The 26,112-nt window shown below is 36.9% G+C and overlaps 1 protein-coding gene across 1 annotated transcript; it reads right to left on the bottom strand.

Annotated features, from left to right (window-relative positions):
* Nucleotides 1–2,874: 2,874 nt before the first annotated feature.
* Nucleotides 2,875–24,688, bottom strand: LOC141048977 (homeobox protein EMX1-like). Its single transcript, XM_073545055.1, has 3 exons — nucleotides 24,016–24,688; nucleotides 8,082–8,266; nucleotides 2,875–4,020 (listed from the first exon to the last, which is right to left on the bottom strand). The coding sequence occupies exons 1-3, from the start codon at nucleotides 24,302–24,304 to the stop codon at nucleotides 3,853–3,855; spliced, it is 642 nt and encodes a 213-aa protein (XP_073401156.1). The 5' UTR covers nucleotides 24,305–24,688; the 3' UTR covers nucleotides 2,875–3,852.
* Between the last annotated feature and the right edge of the window lie 1,424 nt (nucleotides 24,689–26,112).

Genomic DNA, 26,112 nt, shown 5'->3' on the forward strand with positions numbered 1-26,112 from the left:
TAATAGTTGCAGACAGGCATATTATATCTGATTACATTACATGCTTTCAAGCTGGCATCTTACTGCCGGTCCTGTGATTCATTGGGTCTCCATTGTTTCCTTCGGGTGACTTTTCATCCAATCCACCTCTCCTCAAGGCTCTGGATTTGGGTGAATCATCACCACACCCCCTCAACAGGATTGTTTATGAAGGGTTGTCGAAATTGAGCGCTCAGAAGATTGATGGTAAGTCGCCGGAAGAAAACCATTATCAGAAATGTAGAGACACTGAATCACTTGACCGACAGCAAGATGCCAGAATAAAAGCATGCGATAAAGTAATAGTAATAAGAAAGATTTACAGATATGCTTGTTTGCAGCTGTTAGGAAATGTGGGGGCTGATTATTAGGATATATGGGGGCACGATATAAAGTAGTGGACAACGCCTTAGACAAAAAGGAAATATTAGTGCCTGCTGTCAATGAAGCTACCCTTTTTACTTTCTGCTCTGGACACGACCTGCATTCATGTCCATTCTGGTCCACATACAGGAGAAAGCAGCCACAATAAGGCCAGGCCGGGGTCACACAACAGTTTTTTCTCTCATAAGAGAATCTGGCCAATTATGCTAATTACACTCGGATCAAACTAATTAGAGTTTGATCAGAGCATGATCATTGTGTGTTACGATTTCCTTGGATACGGAAAAGATGGGGAAAAAATTCTACATCTTTTCCATTAAGTCAGTCTGTGAAAATCGGACTGCTCTCAGCTGTCATCTGAGTGCAGTCTGATTTTTTTCCACGGACTCATTGACGTGCATGACAGAGTGCAAACCGAATATCGGATGCAAATTGAGCATGCTACAATTTTTTTCAACAGACAGACTCTATCCAAGGAAAAAAATTGGATATGTGCACAGCCCCATAGACTAACATTGGTCTGAGTGCCATCTGATGTTGCTTTTTCAGATCGCACTCGTACCAAAAATATAGTCGTCAGCACAAGTCCTAAGTCAGAGATCGCTCAGTATCACGTTACTTGCATTAGGCTCTGCTCATATTTGAGATGTGGCTGTCTGTTTACAACAGAAATCATCACACAAACAATAGCTGGGCGATGGATATCACTAGCACCCAATGAACACTATATTGACTTACACTAGGATCCATTAGGATTCATTTAAGGTGTGTGCCATTTTGACTTGAAATATAGTGCAGTTTTACCCATCAAATATGATGCAGTCTGCAATAGAGGCTTCGACACAGGGGTGCAGAATAGGTAGCCAACCTTCAGCTGTGGGGAATAAAGTAATGACAGAGGAGATGGTAGCACTTTGGCAATTTCTGTACAAATATTTCTATATTTATAGAATACTACTTTAGATGATGGCCCGATTCTAACGCATCAGGTACTCTAGATAAAAAAAAATTAAACAAAAGTTATTCTCACCTTCCGACAGCCCTCGATCTCCTCTCCACGCTCCCGGCATCTTCAGGTCCCAGTAATGCTTAGCGCGAAGGACCGCAGATGACTTCACTCACGTGAGAGCGCAACGTCATCAGCAGTCTTTCGCGCAAGGCATTACTGAGACCGGAAGATGGCGGGCACGTGGTGAGAGGAAGGAAAGAGTCCCGGGGCCGTTTATTTTAATACTATTTTTACAGGTTTATGGCAGCCAGGGCCTGAAGGAGAGTCCCCGGGTACCATCCACACATTGAACGCTGCGCCGGTCATCTCCAGGCTGCGTCGCCACTGACCTCTGTGCGGCAGGAGATGACCCGCGGCAACCGCCGGGAGATCAGCAGCTAGCGGCTCAGATCTCCCAACAGTAGTGGTGGCGTGCGTCGTTTGAATGCTGCGCTAATTTGCGGCCGGACTGCGCCTGTCGCTGATTGGCCCCGGCAGGGTGCGACTAATCAGCGACGCGGGATTTCCGTTACAGACAGACAGAATTAGATGATTATATAGTAGATTGGACTGTAATGCACGCTTGTTATTTTAATGAAAACTGAAAGAAAAAGAGCGCAATAGGGTCTTACCCGAGAAAATGAGAAAATAGAACAATAAGTTATACTCACCCTGTGTAGGAGAGTATTAGGCATAAAGGAATAAAGTCAGCTTGCTGCACATCCAAATGACCACGCCGTGGCCATAAATCATCAGATTCAAAGAAGGAATTTTTATGGATTAACCGTGCGCTGCCAGACCATCACTCCTCACAAGTTGTGTGCTTTAAAACATTTAATTCCCAACGCGTTTCAATGTACATGTCATCCCCTGAGGAAGAAGTTTTTAACTTTGAAACGCGTTGGGATTAAATGTTTTAAAGCACACAACTTGTGAGGAGTGATGGTCTGGCAGCGCACGGTTAATCCATAAAAATTCCTTCTTTGAATCTGACGCTTGTTATTTTGATATCTGTGGGGAAATATAGCAATTGATGAAATATTCATAAATGCATGCACATTTTCTGTAGAATATTGCTAAATCATGCCCGTAGTGATATAGGTCAAGGCCCTTACATAGGACTTCTCACCGCTTCTAACAGGTCAATTCTTGCGCTCCCCATGAAATATCAAATCTGGAGCAATTTCCTAGAATGTTCATTTTTGCCGTTCCTCTGCAGGCCATCTTGTAAATTTACGAATCAATTAAAAACAATATGCAACCCTTTTCCATTGCAAGAGGGGTGTGTCTCTAAAATACCCCTAGTGGTAAAACCCATTTGTCAAGTTACCATAAATTTCTAGTAAGAACTACAGAGGAACGGAGAACTAAAAAAAATAGATGCTGCAAATTTTTCTTTCAGTTTTATGGGAAATACATTTATTTTATAAATCAGATGCGTCTTTAGATTGCATACTTCTATTAATAGACTCTACTAACATGGATGGAGATTTGATATTTTATTCATTTTTATGAAAAGGAGTCTTTTTGTCACACTTGGTAGATAAAAAAGTGCAATTATTGTTTTGACCATGGATGATCTTAACTAAAATTGGTCCCAATGTTAAATTAGAAAATAAACTAACAAAGCTGTAAAAGGAATAATGCATTGGAAGGTTGGGGATAGAACTTACTGCTAAATAAGAGAATCATGCACAAAGAAAACGCTGGCACAGCTGTCACACACCTCTCAGTAATAAATAACGCTTTTCCAGAAATGGTTGTCAGTCATGGTGGTCCTCAACTTATGAAAGACGCACAATAAATTTTATTCAGTAAGACATGGGTAAACAGCGGCACTCACTTCTGATGTCAATGGTGAGTGCTTCTTTTTACCTACGTCTTACTGAAGAACGCTAAACAGGAGAATGCCACTAATGAGTGTGATTTCTAACTACTATGTAACAAAAGATAATGTTTGCTTTCTTGGGCCTTTTGTATTTCAATAGATTTTTTGATTGAATTCCTGAGGAATATGTACACACCTTAATAAATAAATTTGGTAACAACCGTCAACACGTTTAATATGGATTTGTCCCCTTATATGGCCATCTTCCTTTTTTAAATATATATTTACAAATGCTCTATCTCGTACACAATAGGGATTCCTGAGGTAAAAGTTTTTTTCTTATTGCTATACTCTCCTGACACTTTTCAGTCGTGTCACCTGGTTCAGCTTCCACGGATTGTATATTTAGACATATCGCTGGAGTTCCATCTTTAGATAATTTTCGGACAAAAATGATCGGCCAGAATTTCCAGGCAAAATAAATGAAATTACAGACTTGGACTCAAGCGCATTGTCCAGTGTCCATACCGCAGGCAGATTTTCCGACAGAGATGTTCTCCTGCCGGTGACTCCTGATTATGTGACCTGATAGTCCGAGTTCATGTAACATGTGCAGTTTATGACACAAGTAATGTCAGTCATCTGATGTGACGTCAATGTCCTTGGGGCTGTTCTGACATGTCGCCACTCTCCATCTGTTGATATGCTGGCTGCTTTTTCTTTTCTGTTGCGATTCGGGACACTCCTCTTCTAATTTTTGACGCTTGTGTTTTGTCCTTCTATTCTGAAACCACACTTTTACCTACAGAAAAACAAATTTGTAAAAAAAAAATGTACTTTATTTCAATGACCAGCTAACAATTGCAACCTCTAAAGTACCGTAATCATTTTGTGGGCTGTGAAGGGAAATTCTAAGAGGTGAAATAATTTTTTTTCTTAATATGCTAAACATGATGTGTGTTTTTCACTAAGGCCGGGGTCACACTAACCGGCGCAAAATACTGTCCGTAGTTTACAGGCGTAATACGGATGAATGACCCCTAAATAGTGCTCCGTATGTCATCCGTAAGCAAGGTGTGGTCGCGTATTTTGTGCATGTCTGCATCCGTATGTAATCCGTATGTAATCCGTATGCTGAGATTTTCTCGCCGGCTTGCAAAATGGACATATAATGGAGCCCTATGACAGGTTTTATAACACAAACGAAAGAATAGATATAGACACATAGAATACATGTATATATATATATATATATATATACACATACATGTCATTGTGACAAACATATATATATATATTTGTACTTCACAGAGTTTTTCATAGCAGAATAGCCGCTAATTAACTTGCCGGCTTCTATGAGATCACTCCCCAACCCGACATATAATTAGATGAGGGTTTGTGTGCAAAATTTGAGAGTTGTATTTTTTATTTTAAGGGGTTAATTCGTTGTTAAAAAATGTGTGGGCTTCCCATTGCCCTGTAGCGGTGGCGAGTGGGTTAATCTAACAAAGGGTTAATGTCACCTTACAATCGAATGTGACATTAACCCTTTGTTAGATTAACCCACTCGCCACCAATATAGGGCAATGGGAAGCCCACGCATTTTTTAACAAAGAATTAACCCCTTAAAATAACAACTACAACTCCCAAATTTTGCACACAAACCCTCATCTAATTATTAGTCAGGGACATATAAAAAAACATGAAATGAAATGCTTTACTGAATGTAAACCATGTGTCATTTCATGTCGGGTTGGGGAATTATTTGATAGAGTTAATTAGCGGCTATTCTGCTATGAAGAACTCTGTGAAATATAAATATATATATATATATGTTTTTCACAATGACATATATGTATATATATATATATGTATTCTATTGTGTATATATCTATTCTTTCTTTCTTTATTAAACCTGTCAGTGTGAGTTAACTGTAGAGTGCACTGAATTGCCGGCTTTTCTAAAATACACCGGGCGCATATTTCTCACAAGTCACACATCTGGTCCGTGTGTAATCCGTAATTTTAGCGCACCCATAGACTTGTATTGGCGTATTACGAGAAATATACGGCTGTTGGGAGCAAAATCATAGAGAATCATTTGTCCGTGTGTAATGCGTGCTTTTTACGCCTCTCACTCGCCGGTATTCCTCTCTAGTGTGACCCCAGCCTAAGGCCCTAAGGCTGTGTGCACACGCTGCGGATTTTGCTGTGGTTCCGCAGCAGTTTTGGCCGCTGCGGACCCGCAGCAGTTTCTGCTGCGGTGTTCAGTACAATGATTCCCTATGGGAATCAAAAACCGCAGTGCAGACGGTGCGGAATTTTCCGTGCGGATTATCTGCAGTTTTCAATCCGCAGAAAGAATTGACATGTCAATTCGTTCTGCGGATTCTCCTGCGGTTTGCCATCTCCTCCATTGAGGAGATGAAAAACCGCAGGGCAAAACCGCAGAGCAATCCGCAGGTAAAACCGCAGGTATTTTGACCTGCGGTTTCACCTGCGGATTTTACAAAATCCGCGCGGATGAATCTGCACCTAATCCGCAGCGTGTGCACACAGCCTAAATCTGAGAAAATCCTTATCCTAAAATCTGTCAGCTCTCCTGAGTATTTGTTTTTTCCTATTAAATGTCTTCTCTTAGAACTTTTCTGCAGTCCATCTATTATTCCACCTACTCTAACAGAACCAGACTATATAGAGGCCCAATATATATAATATGGCATTGGACATATCAAACCCCAATTGTACAGTTTTTTCATATATTTTGCACATTTGGTGCAAAACCTTCTATGAATAAAAATAAGTTCCAGTCTATATAAGACAGAAGAAAGAGTGCTCCAATAATGCCGGTTTTGCCTCTAGCGTTTCATTGTTGTGCTAGATTTAAAAAAAACAGCATATGTTTGTATTATTTTTAAGCGACATGTTCCAGCTCCGGCCCCCTGATGTACTTGTCTCTGACTACACTTTAGAACTTAATTGCATGAATATTTGCACTGTAATACTACATTATAACATTTACAGCCTAATGTTGAGTTCCTATTTTTCACTCCTAGCATTGGATAGGTTACATGGGTGACCCCCTAGTAATAGGAGATTATCTATCCCACTAGATATGACTCTTTATAGGGTTACGGGTTATGAGTACATGTGTTATATCCCTTATGCTTGCTACTTTTATTTTGTTGGTCTACTCATACTCTACTATTATCATCATGTCCTTTTGATGTATTCTCTCACTCGCTGTGAGCAGATAATACTGGTATCACAGGTTCTTATTTTACAATAGCATTTGCCTACCTGTATATATAAAACCACGTGGACACACTGTACACAATAGGTACCACTGACAGACCCATGTGGCTTTGCTGTGACACCATCTGTTGTGCCCACGTGTCTTCCGCAGAGACTACCTTACTTAGTATATCTGATTGACCACCATTTATTTTTTTTATTTATTTTACTTCCTTATATAGCACCATTAACTCTACAGTCCCCATAGGGGCTCACAATCTGGATTCCCTATTTTTATGTCTTTAAAGTCTGGGTGGAAACCAGAGAACCCCAAGGAAACCCACGCACACATGGGGAGAACATACAAACTCCTTGCAGATGTCCTTGGTGGGATTTGAACTCAGGACCCCAGTGAAACATTGGTTGCTCTGCTTCTTGTTATGTAACTTTCATGAATTATTACTGTTTCCTGAGTATCCAGGACATTTACCTTGTGTGCTATTTGTTTTCACTAACTGTGTATGTATAGGTTTCAAACAATACAAACACATGCATGTTTTTTGGGATCTAGAAAAACAATACAACTCTTCAGGCAAAACAGGAACTATTGGAGTGTTGTTCTCTCTGTTTTATATACACAGACATCAGGATGAGCATTGGTCAGCTCTCCCGAAATACGTACCCTTGTCTAGCGAACCTGAAGGAGCTGTGCTCTCTTTTTACATCATAATTAGGTTGCACTCATCAAAATTCAGCAGACAGAAAGCATCTCTGCCATCGATGAACCACCCAGAAGAGTAATCAATAATACAATAGGAGAAATACAAATCAAAAGATTTATATCCGTAACAGCTGCTAAAAAAACATAGATTCCTCTTTGAAGTTATATCTAAAAGATTTTATGTACAGTAACATATTTTGGCCCCATAAGACCTCAAACAGCCTGTTTAGCCCATGCCTATATGCCTCCAACAATATACAATTTTATACATGCGTTCACAAAAGCATGTGAAATTCACAGTGTTAAAGGCTTAGGATGGGTTAAAAGTTAAAAAAAATCATTGATAGGTCTTTCTGGCATTGTCACAAGTCAGAGACATGTGACCACTGCAGCCAATCACTGGCTGTAGCATTGTCCTGAGTTGAAACAACATAACGGCATCGGTGGAGAAACAGGCGGAATCGGGGTGACTGGTTAAAGATGATGCAAGTACTACTTCTTTTTTTTTTTAACCCATTCTGAGCCTTCTTGTAAAAATCTGTTGCTTTCAAGACAGTCCCTTTAATTCCCATATCGAACAGATTTAGAGAAAATGAACATATCAATGCACAAATGATGGATTTTTTCTATTTCACTTAATGTTCAATTGAACCATTCTGTCTGTATTTCTCATGCTAAAGGAAAAGGGGGAATTTTAATAGCATTGTATTAGAAAACTGAGTCTCACATAAGCAATAAGTATACAGAATATATGTATATATGTGTTGTATATATATATATATATCACATGTAGATCATATAAATATGGATTTTATATATATATATGCATATGTATACATATATGCGTGTATTCTGTGTTTACATGATCTTCATCTGTCCCATAGAGCTTCTTGCGTCCCATGTTATACCTGGGTTTCTGTGAGGCACAAGCTGTTGGCAAGTTGTTTCCTTTCTGTCCCTACTACGTAGTGATTCTTCTCAAAGGCTCCTTCAAGTCGCAAAAGTTGTGATGGAGAGAAAGCAGTCCGTATTCTTTTAGGTTTTCGTGAAAAAGGTCCTTGGAGTAAATAGTTCTCTGGAGTATTTTCCTCGCCTTCGTAAAAAAAAAAAAAAGAGAAAAATAGAAATGTTATATCACTACATAAATGTAGAGAGAAAGAAATAATATTGATATTATTTGAGTACGTCTTCAAGAATTGTTTAGATTCTTTACACAAACTAGGGATCCGGGATCTGTGTGGGACCGATGGTTGGGTTCACGTCCCATTTCTTGAAACGGATATATATAATATTTGCCTATACAACAGCATATATCTGCCGCGGACAGCAATAACCAAAAGTGTCAAAGTCTTTGTATATACTACAGAGTAGCTGCATTGTAAGATTCAGACAGATTCCCTATAGGTATGACGGTGTATAGTTCCTCCAACTTTCTCAGACGTGGTGTGGACCGTAAAAATAAATGTTCTATCAAAACCTCACCAACATTTTTATTTTGCCTGGTAACTGGTGCAGAAATACATCACTGCAATTTATGCATTTATTGATCAATCAGTTTAGATCTAATGCCAACAAAATGCAAAAAAAAAAAAACAGACACCATTATGAACATGCCCTTTATTACCACCACAGAGATTTTTCTTTAATTTTTAATTTCTCCATCCATAAGCTATCAGTAATGTATGTTCAGTATATGATTTCAAATCCATTTTCAGCCCTGCACCGATCCTTTACCGCATCATGTGAGCATGGTTGTGACCAGCCGGCTCATTACAGCACTTTCTGCATGAGTGTGTTACCTAAATGTAGGAGACTTTTCTGACCCTTGTGATTTTGCTATCTTGCCCCATTTATTTGCATAATTTAACCCATATTTTTAGTGTGGTTCTTAATACAGAAAACCTGACTCTGCGGGTTTTTTTACATGAGTTTTTACAAACTTTCTATAGAAACCTAAAGGGAGAAAACACTCCAAAAAAAAATTTATGGCGTGTTTATCGGCATTTCAGACAAGTAGACTGTTACACAAAGGAACATCCAGTTATAATTCATTGCCATATGGCTCAGCTATGTTGGATAAAAGATCCAATTCATTTCTATGTAATGCTAATATATTAAGTTAAATGCTGTAAGTCAGAATCTGGTTTTCTTATTATATTAATTTATTTTTTTAATGGTCTTCGGGTCGATCTCTAGCTATGTGGACTTGATGGTTGAACGCTCTGTAGGAAGATCTTGTGCAAGCCTAGATAGGTCCACCAGGGTCTTCTACACCATTATCGAGATAGGATCCTAAAAATGTATGTTATCTTTTGAATGCCAAAAATAGAACCAGGCCCCAAAGTTGAAAAAATAAGGGAAACTAATATTACACTACGGGTATCCACTCTCAATGAAAAAAATTATGGTATTGATGGCACTGATAACTTCACTAAGAAAACGGCCATCATCAACAAAGAAATATCCTTAGTTGTGATAGAAGTGTGCACCCATAATTATGGACATCGCTCACACCCTCCTGGTGGTAAAATACTTAAAAGCTCATCATTTGTCATGAGCTAATGTTCAGTAGGCCAAATGGCAATCAATTTAGAACTGGTTTCCAGGGTATTTAGGGAGCCCTCGGGTCTTCAGGAACTGCCCTTCAAAGCTTACCCCCCTAGCTACATGAATTAAGTGAACCATAAGAAGTAATTGGGCAGTCACCAAATGAGTAAGCTGACTGTGGCATGTCATGCACATATATCTCTATATTTCCAGTAAATATATATATATATATATATACAAACACATGTATAATATTACTATATGTTATGAATGTATGTGTGTATAACTGTGTATATGCTATTTACATTTATTTATATTTTCATTGTATAAAAGAAATGCAGAGTTGAGTAATACAATTTTCTTTCAGGTACAGACTAGTGCAAAAGAGAAAAAATACTCAACTGCTTTTTCACGCATAAAATACAATGAGATTCTTTCATGACTGTACTGAGTCATACAAAAGGTAAGTAAAAAAACAAGCACCAATTTATATTCACCATCAGTGCAGCCTAATAAATACTACATCGGTGACAATTGCATGGACATGGTTTGTGGCCAAGATGGATGATACTACAAATATGTAAGGTGTGGTAATTAATTAATATATTAGATAGAAAGACAGACAGACAGATTGGTCAATCTACGGTGTGATATTATCATATTATTAAGAACTGGTTCAAAAATAGCTCAAAAGGAGTCAAAGATGGTCATAGTAATTGGAAAAACGTCACAGACACTAACAGTCCACGTATAAGAGTAGTCATCGCCCGTCTTTGTTTCTTTTTTTATTAGAAAAGAAAGAGCTCGTTGGCATTTCATTTAAAGGGGCTGTCCGAAATTTTTGGAACATTTTCAGAAAACTGGAGATGTAGTAAAAATAGAAAGTAAAAAATTATATATATATATATATATATATATAAACACCGGCCAAACCGCTGGAGTAGTGGCCCTAATTATCTGGAGGTTTACCCCGTGAGTATAATTTAGGTTGTTGTTTTAATGCATCCCAAACTATGTGGCCATTTTTTGAAAATCTTTTTAAAAATGTGAGAAGGTTCCACCATTTTTATCCTCTTTTTTTCCTGAAATATTATTTTTTGTCGAAATATATAATGTGACAAGTATTACGTAACCAGCTGTTTTGAGACCTATCAATACCAACATGACTACATCCTACTATACTATATTATAGATCATTTGTATGTGCATTAATCACAACATAAAATTAAATCTATACGTATAGCTAATTTACTAAGTCTGAGTTATTCCGGTTATTCTTCCCTATATAATGTAGGAATTGATTTATGTGTAATAAAATCTACTTTTCTGAGAAGACAAGGCAGATCTCTCTCTATAGGTGGAGCAAGATTTATGTGAATATGATTATATATGTGTAAAACCGCTCACATAGTAGGAGAATAAAACAAGGATAATATAGATGTACTTTTATTCACTATTAGGGCACAGTCAGATGGACAATGATCACATGGCAATACTCGGACTGGCCAGCGGCTCTCCTGACCCAAACATGAGCGCTGCAAAGAACTACAGGCTGCTATTCTCAGGACAGGAGAGCTGCCAGCCAGTCCATGCACTGCGGCATGATCGTCGTCCGTGTTACCCGGCCGTCTGACTGCGCCCTTATAGGCAGAGTTATAAGAGCCTGGTGTACCAGCTGGGTGTAAAAAAGTTTTCAAGTAAAATTTCAATACCTATAACATAGTAAACAAAACTATACTAAACGCTGGCCAATAATGTCATGAAATTGATGTTGATACATTTTTGCTTATCATCCTATCACATGGATCATTAACATTTCACTGTTCTGTAAAACAAGAAAATTATCTGAAAAAAAAAAATCCAATCAGATAAACATATTCTGGAGATATGTATTATCAAATACATGTAAAAAGAAAAAAAAAACTATTTTTACTCTCTGCCATAAACTTGCCAGATGAAGGTACATTTCTTTTTCAGCAAATAAAATTATCCCTCCTTTTAAAAATTTTATCTTTTTTACATAAAAATATTTCTTCTCACATGTAGGAAAGACGTTACTTTTCACAGTCGTATTAACCTGGAGATATTTCATATTATTGGACCTATGATATCATTCACATAACCATTTTATAGGAAATATTGGGTTTCACCTACACACGATCACTACTAAGGGGGGTAAGAAGATGACCCGTGATTCTAGCTGTAAATTAGGAGAATGCTAGGTGCTGTTAATACCATAAGCTCGCCAATAAGTCTCGCCATTTGTTATATTTCTCTCTGCACCTAATGAGCAGCAGGTTAAGCTTCCATACAGTGGGGTTATGCTTATTCTTTCACATTGATTAACAGTTTTATCATTGGCAAGTTCTATTTTTAATACCTAAGACTTAATATTTTCCACTGTCTCCGTATGAAGTAATTATTGTTACAATTGCTTGTAATTGTTCATGTCTAAAAAAATAAACGTTTCACGCAAATGAGCCTTTAGGTCAGCCATCACATAACCTGGGGGATGACACAGCTAAACGCACTACACTAAGGGTCATGTGTCATTTGGGAAACGACAACCTTATAGAGTAAATGAGTCAGTAAGTATAAAGGTCAGATCGTTAAAGATATATTCATTTTTATGCTTCTTTCAGAACAATTCCTAGCTTAAAAATTAACTAATAAAACGGAAAAATATTGACTTCTGTGTACTCTATATTATAATATATAGTATTAATAATAGATATATAATATAATAATAATATATAGTATTCTGCGTACGATATAATAGTAAACGCCTACAAATATCTCATTCCATAGAGTAGTAAATGTAAAATGAATACTTAATTATAATACATGGAAAAAATGTACATTCAAAAACATGATAATATGGAGACCACATCCGCACAGAATTATGAGCTATTAACTACATGGATAAGTAGTAATACATAGTAAGTAAATAATCTACACTGACAAGTATATTATAGAAGGGTAAAGTGAAGTAAAACCCAGTTAAGCGCAGAGGGTATAAAAAATGCCCAAAATGTACACTGAAAAGCTACTAAGCATAAAAACAGTACCAAAAGATAAATACAAACCACGGGATGCCACGCAACCAAGAGTGAGCCACAAATAACGTGAAGAAGAAGGGATTCCTAGTAGTGAGTATAGGATTAATACACATTGACTTAGGGCAGTATATATACAGTATATATATAGATAGATAGATATACTGCCCTAAGTCAATGTATATTAATATATTATATAATATGTATATTATTATATATTACTATATAAGTTTCACCTCACTTATCACCATGAATAAGCGCTACATCAGCGAAACGTACATCAGGGTTTTACTGCATTTTATGGTTTATAGTTACATTGTTTGATTGATTTTTATCATTTTTAAGTATTTTAAGTACTTTTGGTCTTTCTACCCTCCCTGCTTTCTGCTAGGATTTAGTTTATACTGCCTTTTATACTGTCATATGTCAGTATCTATAGTAACCACAGTAAGTGCAGGGGTTGCAATCACCCTGGAGCCTAAGGGGCCCAAAAAACTATGGGGCCCAATACTATTACTATTTAAGACCTGTGATAGCTGAGGGTCCTGTTAAAGATTTTGCATTGAGGCCTATAAGCTTCATGCTACACCACCGATCAGTGTACAATAATTCCATAATCACTGCTATGCATCATTACTTATCCATGTTATTTCTGGCTCAGTTTGAGTTGTGTTGCATCCCACGATTTACATTTACCTTTTTGTACTGTTTTCCAGGCTTACTGGCTATTAAATGTATATTTTGGGCGTTTTTACGCTCCCTACCTTTTACTGGGTTTTACTTCACACTGCTCCTGTATAATATACCTGTCAGTGTAGATTATTTATTTACTAATTGTTACTACTTATACATGTAGTTTGTTTTCAGCTCATGTTTGTGAGGACGTGCCCTTTATATTACCCTGTTTTTTAATGTACTTTTTTTATATTTATTATAATAAAGTATTTTTTTCTCAATTACTATCGTATGATGTGCAATATTTGCAGTTTATCATTGTAATGTACATCGAACACAATGCCACTTAAGGGTATATGCATATGTTAAGCATTTAGTACAGAAATTTCTGCACCATTTCTGCATCTCTTGGCAGGAAAAACGCAGCGTAAAATAGGTGTGTTTTTGACACTTTTTTGCAATGGTGTTTTTACATAATTTTTGCAGATTTTTCCCCACTCGTTAGTATAGGTGAAATCTGCAGCAAAAACGCTGAAAGAATTGTGTATTCTGACTACCATTCATATTGGAAAATATAGTTGACAATGGCTTTTTTAATAATTGTATTGAAAAAAAATATATATAGCAGATGTATGATGTGATATGACATGATGACATATGTATAGGACATATGTTTGGCAGAATCTTTAAAATAGTCCTGTCGATCAGAAGGCGCGTGATATGAACCTACTCTTGACATGTCATATAGGGATAGCTGAAAAATCTGAGGTATTTATTTGTTCCCACCTTGGATACCATAAGGTCCAGTCATATGGATAGATTTTAGTAACCTTCAAAGCATTCATACATAAAATTGTGCCACAAATCGGTTTTCACTCATGAAGACAATATGCGAAGTGGAGAAAATTAACAATATTTTTATGCTGTGCTAAAAAGCAGCCAACCTTAGCAGAAAAAAGTTGCAGAGTAATCAATGGCATACCTGTCAATCTACCCAAGTATTTCTCCAAAATTTCCAGTTCTCCATATGGACCCAAGAGTGAACAAGAAAACACTATTGTCCTCCATCAGACATTAGATAGGATGTATGTTAGATTGACCAAACAATGAGTAGACAATGTAAGAGTCTCACTACTGCCTATAACTGGTTAAACATAGGTCATTTGCCCATCGATGGCTTTTAGTGATGAGTGAGCAGCATGCTCTGGTGTTTTCTGAGTATGTTGGTCGTGCTCGCATATTATGTTTGAGTCCCTGCGGTTGCATGATTCGCGACAACACATGCAGGGATTGCCTGTTAGTTACGTAACATGCAGCCGCAGGGATTCGAACATAATATTCAAGCACGCCCATGATATTCGGATAACACCCGAGCATGTATGCTCATCACTAATGGATTTCTATAGTGAGGGGAATACAAATTGGGGGGAAATCTTGGCATCCCAATAACCTACTTTTTCATTTTAGCTATCTATGCTATGAAATGTCACATTGACAAAACCCCAAGGAATTAGATAATAAGTAAGTAAATAGAGTAAGAAAAATGAAGCACATGACAAAAAAAAAAAGGCCACATACACACATCCAGTATTTGGTGAGTTTTTTACCTCAGTATGTGTAAGCCAAAATCAGGAGTGGGTGATAAATCCAGAAGTGGTGACGTGTTTCTCTTATGTCAAGTGCACATGATCAGTATTTGGTGAGTTTTTACCTCAGTATTTTACCTCAGTATGTGTAAGCCAAAACCAGGAGTGGGTGATAAATGCAGAAGTGGTGACGTGTCTCTCTTATGTCGAGTGCACATGATCAGTATTTGGTGAGTTTTTACCTCAGTATTTTACCTCAGTATGTGTAAGCCAAAACCAGGAGTGGGTGATAAATCCAGAAGTGGTGACGTGTCTCTCTTATGTCGAGTGCACATGATCAGTATTTGGTGACTATTTTACCTCCGTATTTTACCTCAGTATGTGTAAGCCAAAACCAGGAGTGGGTGATAAATACAAAAGTGGGGACGTGTTTCTCTAATGTCGAGTACACATGATCAGTATTTAGTGAGTTTTTACCTCAGTATTTTACCTCAGTATGTGTAAGCAAAAACCAGGAGTGGGTGATAAATCCAGAAGTGGTGACGTGTCTCTCTTATGTCGAGTGCACATGATCAGTATTTGGTGCGTTTTTACCTCAGTATGTGTAGGCCAAAACCAGGAGTGGGAGATAAATCCAGAAGCGGTGACGTGTTTCTCTTAGGTTGAGTGCACATGATCAGTATTTGGTGAGTTTTTACCTCAGTATTTTACCTCAGTACCTGTAAGCCAAAACCAGGAGTGGGTGATAAAACCAGAAGTGGTGACGTGTTTCTATTATACTTTTCCTCTGACCGTTCCACTCCTGGATTTGGCTTACAAATACTGGGGTAAAAAATTTCACCAAATACTCAATGTGTGCATGTGGAAGACAGCCACCAGTAGTGGATGGAGGAGCATTTATTAAAGATTGTTGGTACAGTGATACAATTTGTCAGAAGCTCAGAAAGGTGGAGCTTTTTGGACTTGGAGTGAGAATTTGGTTACCTGTATGTAATTACCCGTCACATAAATAGCAGGTTCTGCTTCTGGGTAGCTTTAAAATAAGTCATTATGTGAATGGTAGTTATCAAGCATTGCTTAGAATTATAGTTCAGGTTTCATATAAACGTTAGGTGCTGATTATGCCGCTTGGTAACAATTAGTGGATTAGCACATACCTCTACCATACAATGCATCATGTGGCCCGGTAGAATAAACCTGAGGCACATGGTGTCATGGATACTTTTTTAAACATAGGGAAAACAACCTGATTTCCCTTCTTGATTCATCTAGCTCTACATTGACCACTTTACACCCCTAGGGACTGTGCATTTACTAAAGCCTTATCATTTTATGTTAAATGAACAAGATTGGACATGCTGGCATGCCACTATAGGACGCCAAATAGCTGAAACAATAATCATATATCTTTCTACAACCATGCCACTCTGGCTGCTACAATGCCTGAGCAATATCACTCCACTGAGCCAACAGCAAATGTATAGACAGACAAGTGGAATGTCACTAGTATTCCAGAGTACTGTACGGAATTGTCCAATGCAGCTTTATAGAAATCTTTCTGCTACTGGACAGGTTTATGGAGAATAAACTGCCCACAACCCTGTTCAGTGGGTCCACTGGGAATGGTCCCGGAGAGCCAGCTTGGCCTAGATCATGTAAATGATCCGGTACACTGTCCTGTATTTATTAGAAAATAATGTTTCAACGTACTAAGTAACAAGCTGCAAAGACCATTTTCCTGGTCTTATGTGAACTCCATATGTCAGTTTTATACGGACACTGTATTATTTGTATACCAAATCTTGAATGATTGTACTATGTGAGCACTGTATGGTAGTTTTACTTGGACATTGTATGGCAATATCATGTAAACACTGAGCTATTGAATGGTGGTCTTATGTGAGCACTGTATGCTAGTTTTACTTGGACACTGCATTGCAATATCATATGGACTGGGGGGCATTGAATGATTGTCTTATATGAGCACTGTAGGGTAGTTTTACATGGAAACTGTAAGGCAACATCATCATGACACTTGAGCATTGAATGATGGTCTTATGTAAGCACTGTATTATATTTTATATAGATATTGTATGGCAATATAATCTGGAAACTTAAGGTATTGAATGATACATACTGTATGGCACATAAATACTTTATCATATTGACTGTAGAGCATTGAATGATGGTCTTACTTGTGCACTGTATGGTAGTTTTACATGAATATTGTATGGCACTATGATATTGACTGTAAGGCATTGAATGCTGGTCTTATGTGAGCAAAGCATGGTAGTCTTAAAAATAATCTATATGGCAATTTTTCCTGGTCTTATGTGAACTCCATATGGCATTTTTATATAGACACTGTATTATTTGTACACTAAATCATTGAATGATGGATGGTACTATGTGAGTACTGTATGGTAGTTTTACTTGGACACTGTATAGCAATATCATATGAACTGTAGTATTATGTGAGCACTGTATGATAGTTTTACATAGGAACAGTATGGCAACATCATCAGGACACTTGAGCATCGAATGATGGTCTTATCTTATATAAATTCTATGTTATATTTGTATATAGATATTATATGGCAATATAATTTGGACACTTAAGGTATTAGATGATGACCTTATCTGAACATTACATAACAGTTTTATGCGGATACTGTGTGGCAACATCATATGGACAGTAGAGCATTGAATGATGGTCTTATGTAAACAGTATATGTAAGTTTTACATGGACACTATATTGCAATATTATTGGTACATTGACCATTGAATGATGGCCTTATGCAAACACTATATGGTAGTTTTATGTGGAAACAATATGGCAGTATGATCTGGATGCTAGTGTATTAAATGATGTTATGAGAACATCATATGGTAGGTTTTACAAGGATATGATATGGTAATATTATCTGGACACTGGACATTGCAAGCTTGTACTTTAAGGTGTCAATAAATAACGTAATTCTAATTACTTTTATATGTAATTTTTTTTTATTATTACTATTATTAGGCTCTTCAAACATGAAAAAATTCCTGAAATAGGCACTAAAATTAAAAAGCTGGATTATATTGTCTTCCTGTTCTCTAATAACATAGTTGTATGGCTTGGGTTGAGACTAGCAGTTTGGCTTTGCATTTAATGTATATGTATTGTGTACAACACAAAAAATTACAATATTTATACCATGTCAACCCCTGAAGAAGAAGTGGTTCACACTTTGAAACGCGTAGGGAATTAAATGGTCAAATTTCTCACATTGTGGTGATTTCATTCCGGTCAAGCAGCGCACAGTAAGCCCGAGAATAACTTTATATCCTTAAGGATTTTAATATTTATACCATGACAACATCATTTCTATGTCCTATTAAGATTACCGTACTTTTTTTGCATTACAGTAAAATCTAATAGCTTTGGTTTGGCTTTATCCATTTCCATTCTCATTTCTCAATCCTAATGGAACCGATTAAAATTACAAGGTTTTCTGAAGTTGAGGCATTAAAAATTACTTAAAAAAAACTTAAAAAATAGTATATTTTTACGGATTAGATATTTAATAGCGTAAGGCCATTAATTATTTATTTGAATGTTACGACCCCAAGACTTATTTTTTTTATTTTATTTTGCACGGCTAGCAGTGCAGATCATTTACACAAAATACAAATCTTTCTTAAATTAAATAAGTGCACATATCAAGTCCAAGTTATTCCAAGGGCTTTACATCCTCATAGGTCAACATACTTCCAGAGGCAATGTAAACTCTGCTATCATCGCACACAAAGGTTAGATAATCCATAAAAACTAATAGGACACTTGTGAATCAGCGCAAAAGCGCAGATGCAAGTGACTCCTCCAATGCCGGATGGGTGATCCACTGATAGAAATTAGGTCGAAATTTGGTCTAGTCCTATGGTGGGACAGTCAGAATCAGGAGGAAAACCCATCAGCTTAAAAATATTGCAAGTGAAAATCTTTATCGCTGTAATGAAAAGGTTTTTATGGCTACTCTTTTTAACCCTCCTATTAGATGATTGATTATTTTATATAGCACCGCCATATTCCGTGGCAGTGTATAATGTAAAGCATTTACAGGCAATACAGTGATAAACGACAACGCTTCGTACAATTTATTATCACAGCTACAGCATCCCAGAATATAGATTCAGCCTCTTTCACTTCACCATAGTCTCCCGTATAGATGAGTATACATTATTTAAATCCAGTTTATTTGGAGTGACAGAAGGACTGGATATTGCAGTCGTCATATGGACCTTAAAATCGTATTGTGGTGGTGTAAATCCAACCTTAAGGATGGTCTTTCCCATAAAAGTGTTGTAGCTATAAAGAAAACATTTACAAACAATATAAATAACTTTTTTTTTGCAATTATTTTTAGCCATAACCACTAGGCCATAGCTGATATTGAAAAAAAAACTATAAACTGTAAAAAGGTAAAAATTATAGTCAACTGTTCTTACCGATTACAAATGAAAACGCACCCTGGCTAGAATTTTATTCTAAGTAATGTCACAAGGTTCTGCAATAGACGAAGTGTTTCTCACACCTAATTATGCTGATCTTAGGTAATTACAGAGAACTTACAAGCAAACAGTTGATGGGGATTTACTTTACTAAGCCCACAGTGAAAGTGATTATATGATTTTAGTGTATCATTCATTTCTACTTTCCTTCTGGTTTACTTGGATTCTACTCATATAAACATTTACAAATCACTCACAGCACAAAGCTACTACTGCCATGCCACAATATGGGTAGAGATAGATAGATAGATAGATAGATAGATAGATAGATAGATAGATAGATAGATACTAGATAGATACATGATATATAGTGGCCCAGAAGTGGCTTATACTATAGACCAGGGACCCAGAGGGAGGACACCTTGCCGTGGTTGATGGGCATACATGAACTGGCCAATTTGTGCACTAAGAACCTTCTTTTTTCATCTATTACTGTAAGTCAAAAAAAATTTTTGTAAAAAATTATTTGAAAAATTTTGAGAAGTTTAATCTAAATTGAATGTTTTTAATGTTTTTCTGTGTTTTCACATGGCCTAGATTCATGCACATGCGCTGCTGTGTTCTTTTTTGTCTAGATAGATACATAGATAGATAGAAATGGGATAGATAGATAGATAGATAGATAGATAGAAATGGGATAGATAGATAGATAGATAGATAGATAGATATAGATTATATATGGGATAGATAGATAGATAGATAGATAGATAGATAGATACTAGATAGATAGATAGATAGATAGATAGATAGATAGATATGGGATAGATAAATAGATAGATAGATAGATAGATAGATATGGGATAGATAAATAGATAGATAGATAGATAGATAGATAGATAGATAGATAGATAGATAGAAAAAAATCAGGCAGCACTCCAGTTCAAGGAAAAATTGTGGAGTGCTGCCTGATTTTTTTCAATTTATATTTTGTGTTGGACAACTGCATTAGTACTGCACCCAAAATCTGCTCAAGTTTGTGCTGCTATGTCTTTTATATTTAGACAGACAGACAGACAGACAGACAGACAGACAGATAGATAGATAGATAGATAGATAGATAGATAGATAGACCGATACATTGTGTTTTCCCTCTAACTATTCCCCTGAGTAATTGCTATGTATAGTCCTCCAGCCACTAGGCCATTACTACTGTGTAGTAAGTTTGTGCCAGCTTTGTGAATTTCTGGTTAAACACAAAGAGGTCAGGTCTCATTGCCAGCTTTGTGAGGGAGAGAGTGGGCTTGGGACAAAGCAGATATCTGTAGAAAAATTCTACCAGATTGTCATGTTTTTCCATGCACAGATTAAGTGAAATTTGTAAAACCATGAAAAACTCTACCCAAATCTCACAGTGTAAACCGCATCCTGCAGATTTGAAAATTTGAAGCACCAACTAGAATCCACAGAGATTTTTACTGCCACATATTAATAGGATTTGCTTTCTAGAACCTACACCGAGTCTGCAAAGTATAATCCTGGCCCCAGGGCCTGATATTTACATAATCCCAGGTTCCCATGCAATATCCCCACTAACCGTTTGTCCTGATCACCTTGATGAGATGTATATTTGGATTGTAGGTTTTCCTGGGACAATACATAGGAGGGGACATTACACAATGACGCCTTTCAGCTGCCATAGGGGGCTCACCTGTGTACACTGGAATAGCCCCTCGTGAAATGGGAGACATTTATAGGAACATATCTGTTTGCCCAGATTGAAATGACCATATAGTCACAGAATATGAATCTCTGTACTCTGTTCTTCCATATGCTATATACTCTAATCGAGGCCTAATGCAGCGACCTAGTCATGATAAGGGGAGGCGTTACCCAGGAAATTCCCAGTTATAAAATGGTGTGCGGAAGGTGAAACAGTAGCCTTATCCATTTCTAACCATATTTCCAATACTTTTTTTTACGTGCATAATATATATTTTTATTTTTTTCTTGCCTGTATGACAAGAAATGGCATCGAAAAGTGATATCCCACCGGATTCCGTTTGTTCGTGGCATCAGGATTAATTTTCTTATGCCTCAACTGATCATAACAGATTTGAAAACAGCATCAGTTGTCATTCGGTTTCTTTACCAGTTTTTACTGCAAAACCGGTAAAAAATGTAACATGTAACAATTTCTGACACGCCACTATCAGCGCAAAAACTGATACACCAAATGAGTAGGGACGATCCTATAGAAATCTATGAGACTTGTTCCTACATCAGTTTTCCTTTGGCATTTTTATAGCACAATAGAAGGAGAAAAAAAAACAGCTGGCTGGAGAAATGGAATATAGGCCTCTTTGATGCTTGGAATTGAGATTTTTTGGGATAAATAAATATATATATATATATATATATATATATATAAAATATTTTTTATATACCTGATTCACAATAAAAGTATTTATTATATAATTCCAGTCCACTAATTTTATAATTCTAATACCATCATTTTGTATCAGTACATAGTGCTGCAAGATATAAACAACAAAAATACATACCGTATATGTATATATAGATTTATGTATTTTTGTAAATATATATCTGCACACATATATATTTATTTATATATATATATATATATATATATATATCTTGAAAGAGAAAGAGTGCAAAATATGTCATTGAAAACACACCATACTGATGTATTTTTTATAATTGATCACAAATTTTACATCTCTTTCCTATACTAGTTACTACTAGGATATTTGGAAAATGGAATTGACTGCAATAATACATACACATTTCCTCTTGAATGTGAAAAATCTTAAAATATTTGTTTCACACAATACTAGATACATAATGTTGCAAAATTTGCATATTTTCTCTATAAAGGTGGCATCTTGTTATATTAGTAATTAGTAACACTGTTATACTCACATATGCATAAATCTCTTTTTTGGATTAACAAATTAGATATTATATTCCTGCACTACCTGAAATTATGTGCTGTAGGTGGAATGTCTGTGGAATTATGGACTTCACAGCTTCTAAGGGTCCTAATAGATATGCATTTATTAGGTATATTTAACATTCACTAACTATAGATAGATAGATAGATAGATAGATAGATATATATATACTGTATAAATACTCAGTAAATGGTAAATGTTACATACGGTACGTCTAATAAATAATTGAATGAATACATATATTAGTAGATTTGTAAACTGGGAAGTCCATACCATGTATATATAAACATATATTCAGAGTTAGATATAATGTATACATACTGTATGTATTTGTGTCTTCATGTATACATACATTTTAACGTTCAACATGAATTTCTTTGCTATGTTATCAACATAAAAAATCTAGCACTTTATATCTATCTACATATAAATGTAATATCTACTATATGTCTGTTTATTTATCTATACATACCTCTCTATTTCATTGTCTTTGTTCAGTACTCTATCATCTGTCCGCATATCTATCATTCTATCTCTATCTATCTATCTATCCCATATATATCTATCTATCTATCTATCACATATCTATCTATCACATATCTATCTATCTATCTATCACATATCTATCTATCATTCTATCTCTATCTATCTATCATTCTATCTCTATCTATCTATCATTCTATCTGTTATCTATCTATCTATCATTATATCTCTATCTATCTATCTGTTATCTATCTATCATTCTATCTGTTATCTATCTATCTATCATTCTATCTCTATCTATCTATCTGTTATCTATCTATCTATCTATCTATCTGTTATCTATCTATCTATCATTATATCTCTATCTATCTATCTGTTATCTATCTATCATTCTATCTGTTATCTATCTATCTATCATTCTATCTCTATCTATCTATCTGTTATCTATCTATCTATCTATCTGTTATCTATCTATCTTTCTATCTATCTAATATTGTTCTCCCCAGTTGTGTGCTTCCAGTTTCTTGCAGGTGACGCTGGCATGCTGATGGCGCTGCCATACGCAGTGGCGCTGTGCTGTGATCTGCCATTACACTAGATCCAGTGGAGTGGGAGTAATGAGCGCAGGGTTGCAGCAGGGTGCTAATTACAAGGTGTGAGGTGTGACACTGCTCTGTGCCTGTACTAATACAGATGAATCTGACAGGTCATTATTAGCAGTAAATTCCAGGAATCGCCATTTGCACCATACAGTTCGCTGTGTTGTAAAATTGGGATTAAAAAACTCCAATAACAGACGAGTTTCCATTCTGTAGAAAGCAGTAAATTGAGAGTATAATTTCTTGTATTCCTAGCCTACATTTGGGGCAGGGGTCTGGGCCATGTGTTTCAGTGTCTCTACCCTGGATGGGATGTTTAGGTCACCTCTACATTGTGTGTATATGATGTCATAGAATCTGGATAAGCTACCCCCATTTGTAGGGGGCTTCCCCGCACCCATCCCTGGTTGCCCCTGGGGCAGGACTCACCTGGCAGTCGGTGCCGCAGGATCCATGGGCAGAAGCTGAGCGGGTCCCTGTGCAGGATGCGGTGCTGGGGGATGCCCAGGGTGTGCCCATAAGGATTGGGAGGCGGCTCTGGGAAGACCAGATCTGGGGCCCCAAGAAGACGGATCCCTGGGCGAAGAGGGACAGGTGGCAAGCCTGGCCCTGGCTCTGGGTACTTTAAGGCAGTGGGTCTGAGAGGTTCCTCTGGACTTCGGTCTGGACCCACTAAAGCCTCAATAGAGAAGCCTTTCCTGGCTGGAGGCAGGAACATGGTGCTGCCCCTGGGGCAGGTTACAGGAGGCAGGGGGTGAAGGGCATTACCCAGTAGCACTCGGAGCAGACTCCTGGGCTAGTTCCTATAGTGGACCAGAGATAAATTCTCCTAAAATCCTGGAGGCACTGGTAAAGATGTAGAAGAGGACTTCACCCCCTGTGCAAGGATCCTGTTCTGGCCAGGTTTGGACTTTATGATGGTGCCCTCCTCCAGGAACTAGAAGATGGTCTTCTGAAAAGTAGCTCCACTGGACAAATGGATGTAGCAGTCACATATATCTATCTATTGGATCAGATATGGGCACACAATGACCACAGGGACTAGAAGCAGAAGATGACAGCAAGTAGAGAAAGCAGGAGAATGGAGGGGAGTGAGGGGAGGACAGTGAGTGGGATGTGTTTGGGTCTGACTGCTCTCCTCCTCTTATCTGCCCTCATCTCCAGTCACACCAATAGCACAGAAGCTGGGAGGTGCAGCCGACACATGTCACCCATGCTGGAAAGTCTGCTACCTGCTGCAGGTTGTCACCAGGTCCGGGCAATTATCATCTGCCTCCACAGAACATGGCCTATACATTCTATAGAATGCTCTGCTAGCGAGCAGCTCTGATCACAGCACTCCTGCCCATTGTTCTAGATCAGACAGAAGAGATTCCATTATATATATGTATGTGTAGCTATATATATATATATATATATATATATATATATATATATATATATATCTCATATATCCAGGTCTGTATATGCAGCCTGTGCATATTGAATGTTATTGTATTTCATCCTGAAATAGTGCTAAAGAAAATTAGTCTTTCTGCAACCGATGATATATAATAATGTTATGAAAGAAAAAACAATTACATGCCACATAATGTATTCTGATAGTGCTATTCTTCATGTATGCCATCATTAGTGTCGCATGTAAATATGGTTAATGAATAATCAGCTGAGATAGAAGAAGAGAAGTGTGAACCCGGTAATCAGAGGGAAATGAAGCCAAATGTATGTGGAAGAAAAGGAAAAGCAGTGTAGTAGTAATAATAATAATATTTGTTATTAGTACTCTTATTGATCTTCGCTATCACCAGGATGCGGCCCTAGAGTGACGCTCATCATCACTGTTTGCTGCCATAAAGTCTCCTCAGATGTTTCGGTACCGGAGCTGCCGGAGATTAGGTGGCACAGAGCTAAACAGAAGCCTGTAGATCGGAAGATCATAAGTGAAGTGCTCAGTACATGACGTGATAAGGCTTTATCTGGTAGTGTAATGCCATAAGGATCTGTGTAATTGTTTTAACAAATGTGCGATAATCTCAAATTTATCCCGTAAACGAATTTACAATAGGAATAACACCAATGACGCCTTTATAAATAGGATTGGCACCTCTATTTCATATTGAATTGTTATTGGATTTCATAGATTAAGGCAATATATTTTTAGATTATAATATCCAAGCCTTAGTTATTGGATGAAAAAATAAATATCGTAAAAAAAAATCCACGATTAGAGAAGCTGAAACCCATCCTTCATTCCAGAAATACATGACACTAAACCCCAATGTGACACAGTGGGTGTAATGTGCAATTGATCTGGACTTAAATAATCCATTTATCAATTCTACCTATGTTGTTTTCCATTTTAGATGATCATTAAATATTATGTGGTATGTGTTAATATTAGGAATCATCTCTCATGTGTTTTTTATATTTGTCTCAGATTATCAATGCATCAAATCTATTATCTATCTATCTGTCATCTATCTATCTATGTATCTCCTATCTATCTATCTACTGTATCTATCTAAT

Source organism: Dendrobates tinctorius, unplaced genomic scaffold, assembly GCF_039654945.1.
Source record: "Dendrobates tinctorius isolate UK_male_01 unplaced genomic scaffold, ASM3965494v1 ptg000139l, whole genome shotgun sequence".
NCBI classification, from domain to species: Eukaryota; Metazoa; Chordata; class Amphibia; order Anura; family Dendrobatidae; genus Dendrobates; species Dendrobates tinctorius.

What these genes read in the sequence shown, in the direction of transcription:
- LOC141048977 (XM_073545055.1), bottom strand. Translation starts at nt 24,304, where the DNA reads ATGTTCCTGCCTCCAGCCAGGAAAGGCTTCTCTATTGAGGCTTTAGTG. An exon ending in CCTGCGGCACCGACTGCCAG is followed by an intron (nt 8,267 to 24,015) that starts GTGAGTCCTGCC and finishes TTTTTTACGAAG; the next exon opens with GCGAGGAAAATACTCCAGAG. An exon ending in TGTGCCTCACAGAAACCCAG is followed by an intron (nt 4,021 to 8,081) that starts GTATAACATGGG and finishes GTTTTTCTGTAG; the next exon opens with GTAAAAGTGTGGTTTCAGAA.